The sequence below is a fragment of the Crocuta crocuta genome, unplaced genomic scaffold, assembly GCF_008692635.1.
Source record: "Crocuta crocuta isolate KB4526 unplaced genomic scaffold, BGI_CrCroc_1.0 scaffold32, whole genome shotgun sequence".
NCBI lineage: Eukaryota > Metazoa > Chordata > Mammalia > Carnivora > Hyaenidae > Crocuta > Crocuta crocuta.
The window spans coordinates 7,177,649-7,182,886 of NW_027529424.1; the positions used below are offsets into that span (position 1 = coordinate 7,177,649).

General features: G+C 44.6%; 1 protein-coding gene across 9 annotated transcripts in view; it reads right to left on the minus strand.

The window, feature by feature from the left end:
* LOC144227000 (uncharacterized) overlaps positions 1–5,238 on the minus strand; it is a 15,829-nt gene that overhangs the window by 850 nt on the left and 9,741 nt on the right. For 4 of the 9 annotated variants that reach the window (XR_013333813.1, XR_013333810.1, XR_013333809.1 and 1 more), the window contains 2 exons: positions 3,915–4,042; positions 1,337–3,795 (listed from right to left, as the gene is read on the minus strand). Coding sequence is in view for 4 of the 9 variants with exons in the window: in XM_077758528.1 (XP_077614654.1) it covers positions 2,031–2,035; positions 3,577–3,795; positions 3,915–4,076 (386 nt within the window). In the remaining 5 variants the exon portion in view is untranslated. Of the gene's footprint in view, positions 1–1,336; positions 3,796–3,914; positions 4,077–4,501; positions 5,191–5,238 lie in introns of those variants that run through there. The other 5 variants (XR_013333811.1, XM_077758528.1, XM_077758526.1 and 2 more) reach the window with 5 other exon arrangements.

Here is a 5,238-nt window from a genome sequence, read left to right on the forward strand (position 1 = left end):
GCCACAGGCACGGGGGGGGGGGCGGAGGGTCAGGGCCAGAACTCAGGGGAGAGTTCCTTCTTGGAGCCTTTAGTTGTTGCAGCGCCGCGTCTTCTGATACAAACAATTTAAAAATAGCAATAAAGTAACATTTGGGTAAAAAGGAACGAATGCAATTCAAATGTATCATCCAAGAATCACGACTCTAGTTGCGACACAGTGAACTGTTGCCTCTTTTCTACTCTTTAAAATGCTCTTTGGGGGGCGCCTGGGTGGCTTAGTCGGTTAAGCGTCCGACTTTCGCTCAGGTCATGATCTCGCGGTTCGTGGGTTCGAGCCCCGCGNGTCGGGCTCTGTGCTGACAGCTCAGGCACTGGAATCTGCTTCAGTTTCTGTGTCTCCGTCTCTGCCCCTCCCCCGCACGTGCTCTCTCCCTCTCTCTCTCTCAAAAATAAGGAAACATTTAAAAAGTTTAAGGAAATAAAAAATAAAAAGCTCTTCGAGGGTCATCTGGGTGGCTCACTGGTTAAGCATCCTACTTCAGCTCAGGTCACGATCTCACAATTCATGAGTTCGAGCCCCACGCTAGGCTCTGTGCTGACAGCGCAGAGCCTGCATCAGATCCTCTGCCTCCCTCTCTCTCTGCCCTTCCCCCTCCTCTCTCTGAATAAATAAGTGAGCTTTTTAAAAAGTAAAAAAAAATAAATAAATAAATAGGTAAAAATCAAAATAAAAAGCTCTCTGAATTTCCCCAGTCAGCACCCTCTGCTCGTCCATGGCCTCACCTATGCCGACCTGCTTCCTCTCCGTTTGCTGGCTACTATAATGTTCCATTTTCTGAGCCAGCACCCACACCACCCCGCCGCTGCGAAAGTGACTTGGGTCACATAAAGGCAGGGCCGGCTATGGTGAAGCGGAATGTGGGGAGCACGCGGCAGGCACCTGCTAAGCAAGCCTCAGAAACAAGTTAATTCCAAGCGATGCAGAGCCAGCCACTGAACAAGAAGCGGCATGCAGCACGTAGCTCTTTCACAACGTCCCGGGGCTGATAGCAGATCTCGGGGCATTCTGCTCTTCCCCACACCAGGGATGTTAAGGGATGTTGCCATGGCTACAATTTTTGCAAATACCAAATAAATGCCAATGGAAGTATATGTCAAGTGCTGTCACCAAAACAAAAGTGTTTGTGTGTGTTTTGCCACGTGTGACCTTGTTACTACACTTTTTTTTTGTCTATTCAAATGTCGACTGCACATTTGGCAATGAATTTACTCGAATATGATTTATTCAACTTTTGCCACGAAAAGAAACCATAACTCAGGAGAAGACAAAAAAAAATGATGCCATCCAGGATAACTCCTCCTGAAACGGGTTTATTTCTTTTTAAATCGCAAAAGCACAAAAGACGCAGAGTCTCTGATAATGAACGTAAGATATGATTACCATAAAAAGTTCACTCTCCTTTCAATTTCAATTTACCCCACTATAAATCAGCGATCCACTTAATCAAATATTCTTCCACTTTAATTGTTTTATCTTGCTTTTATGTTAAATCTCACTGAGTTACTCCTGCCACTAGTCTTCACATTATAGAAAAAATGTCAGTTATTGGCCCATAATTAGTCTAAAACTCAAACATGGGTTCTGAGCATTAACCAGATTGGAGGAAGCCCTCACCATCTCACTGCACCAGTGATACAAATCCAAGTCAGAAAGTAAACTGGGATTAGTCGGGATAGCCATCCATCTGCTGTCAAAATACGGAGTGTGGGCCCTGGCTTTCAAACTAACTGCAATTTCTTTTTTTCCCGAAATGTCTTTCATTATCATCTAACAGGGCATTAAAACTCTATTCGGTTGTCTCTTAAATTCTCCAGCCCGAAACTGTCCGTTTAAGAATCGCAGATGCTTGCCTGGGCTAGCCCAACAGTTCCCATGAGAAAATACATCAGCACAATGTACTGAGTAAGACCACAGTCAAACGGCAGTGTTTGTGATCAAGGGCACTTTCTGGGTATTGTACCAGACAGCGCTGTCCCTCGTGGGTAATCTCATCCTGTAAACAGGGCAGGCGAAAAATGAATTCCATGTTATTGATTGATAAACCCCTTTCTGACAAGGTGTAGAGAGGAGCATCCGGTGGAAGGCATGTTGAATTCAACCCCTACAGCAAGGGCCATGGTCACATGCTAGTCACTAACACCCAGTATAACTTCACACTAACACCCAGTATAACTTCACACTAATAGCCAGTATAACTTTCTCACATTAAAATTCTAAAACTCTTTTTAAATAAACTGAGAATGACGATGTATCCAAACCCGCCCTCCTGCTTTACCCAGTGAATGTAAATATTTCCAGAGCAAAGAAGCTTCCTCTGGAGTTTTCTGTGCTCGTTTTGAATTTCAGAGAGGCCTATTAGAAAGTGGGAGTTATCTGGGGGCATCGGAGCCACACACTGTTTATAAAGCTCTTGTATAAATACCTGTATTTTAGTAATTCTTTATGTCTCTTGACTTGCTTTATAAAGGACTCGGGCAAATATAAAGATGAACGCTGTTTTCAAGGTAACCATCGGGCTCGGAAAAAAAAATTTTCATATTAACCAGAAGCCAAACAATTTTTCTGAAAATCAGCTTAAACTCAGCTAGGAAATGTTAATTCTACTTGAGGCAGAGCTGTGAGCATTCAGCAGCATCAAGATGTATTTTTTAAAGGAAAATTTACAAAGGTAAAAAGTAAATCTATTGTTCAAATGATAGGTGAGTGCTAAGATATCAAAAATGGTCAGAAAGAACTTGAAGAATCGTGAAGAACTTCTTTACCAATAGATGTCATTTATGCAACCGTTTTGAAGTATTTTGATAGATTATTCGGCTCAGTATTTTTATTTTCAGATGTATCACATCAGACAGGCATGGTGAAATACTGTATGTTAAATATGTCGATACAATGATCGCAACAGAGAGAGGGGGAGACGGGAAAAACATCCCATTAAAGAAAAAGCCTTTCTGTGGGATGTTATTCACATTTCTGCAAATGGAATATTCTGATTAACTGCCATATATTATACTATTTGCATAACTTTAGGAAACATTAATTCCCAAGCTCTGTCCTCAGCAATATTTTTTTCCCAGCTGAAATTGGGCTTTAAAACAAAACGTCAGCAATGCGAGCCGACTATTCAAGGGACAGGTTCAGAAACTTCGAGTGCAGGCAGTTAAAAGTGATTTAGGAAATGCAAAATCATTCTTTCACAAATGTGTATGCTAAACTTGTAAATTGATATATCAAAACCACGACCGGAATACAGCAATTTGTCTCTCTTTGCCCGCTGTGGTGTATCCCACAGCTGCCTGCCAGATAATATACTGATTGTAACTTTCCTAATTTACAGAGCCTGTAAGTCTAATCTCCCGGGCCAGCCTAAAGGGCTTCTTCATCCATTGAAATGCCAGAATAATTGAAATTGTCTTCGGCAGACAGTCAGGCAATAATGAATATTTTCCCTGCTGATTGCATGCCAAGGTTACACATAGTACCGCAAAACAGAAGCGATCCCAAGCCAAGCCTCCCGAGGGAGGGGCCGCCACTAACCTGTGGTGCGAGGCACAATACCTAAGGCTTCCCTCCCCATACGCTCCTGTGGGCGACGACGCCCACCACGCTTCTGTGCCCTGAAGGGCAGCACAGTTGTCAGATGATCAATGCTCCAATTGGCTTCCCCGAGTCTCCAGAGGCAGATGAAAGGCTGGGAAAGGTTGTGGCTGTGGATTTTCCGATGGGGACAGCAGGAGACAGGAGCACAGGGAGCTGCTGTTGGGATCCAGAGGAAATGCACAAGTAGTTAATCAAAAAAACAGAGAACAAAAAAGGGGCATTGACGCTGCCTGAGAAAGTGCTTGCCTGGCTACCCTGCGCGGTCTTTCCCATACCTCTGCGTGGCTTGTGTGACTGCGGGGGTCTGTTTCCTGATGTGGGGTCAGCCCCGCTGCAATGGAGTCTTAACGAGGCTCTGTTTGACACTGAAGAGTCCGGTAGCCAGAGGGAATCAGTAAAATCTCTGAAGAATCGAAAGACTAGTTTAACCTTCGGCTCTAGAAAGAGTAACATTTTAAATGCCAAGATGTTTGAAATAGACCTTTCATTTAAGGAACTAGCCTTGGATTATTGGCACTCCTACGATTTGCTTTAGAGGACTAAGTTTGGGGATAAGAGAGGAACTACCCTATGATGCTGGTGCCTTCAAATCACACAGTAAAAACTAGATTTTTTTTTCAAGGCATCACAACCTACATGGGGGAGAGTATAAAGCATGCTGTTACGTGACCCTTGAGTTTCAATATCTGAACTACTAAGTAATGATATGCATTACTTATATGGAATGAATATATGGAAAACATATTCGTTATCTGTTGCTGCTTGCCAAAAATAACCCCCAAAACATAGTGGCTTACAGCAGCCATGAGCATTTATTATCTCTCACTGTGTCTGTGGTTCAGGCATTCAGGAGCGACTTAACTGGATGGTTCCAGCTCAGTGTTTTCCACGGGGTTGAAGCCGAGCTGTTGGCCATGCCGTCTCATCCGAAGGCTGGAGTGGGGCTGGAGGAGTCACTTCCCAGGGGGCACCCTCGCATCCCTGGCCAATTGGTTTTGGTTGTTAGCAGGAGGCCTCAGTTACTTGCCACAGGGATCTCCTTATAAGGTTGCTATAATGACAATGGCGTTATGACCTGGCAGCCGGCTTGGGCCCAGAGCAGGTGATGCGAGGGAGAGCGAGGTGGAAGGTGGATAGGAGCCACCGTGTCTTCTATGCCTAACATCAGAAGTCACACATTGACATTTCCACAGTAGTTCCCAAGCAGCACAGCCCTAGTTAATGGAGGGGGAGCGGGAAGGAAGCACGCGGGGACAAAATCACCGGGAACTGCCAGTGTGCAGGCTGTGGCCACCGCACGTGTATATTATACAACTACACGGGTCTACCGGCCTCTCCAGTGAGATCCCAACTACACTCTCGTTTTTCCCACATTCTTGCACATATTCTTTGTTCCAGATGAGGAACAACAGATATATATTATTAAATACGTTTCCTTCTCAGTTTTGAGCTCAGAGCGGCCTTCTCACTCCATCCCTCCTCCCCATCACAAAATCCTGATTTCCTGGCTTGCTCATTGCCAAAAACGATGGTCCCTCACCGTGTTCTATCTTCCAGGAAGCCCCTCCAAATACCCCTGCCTGCCTCCAACCCTCATGT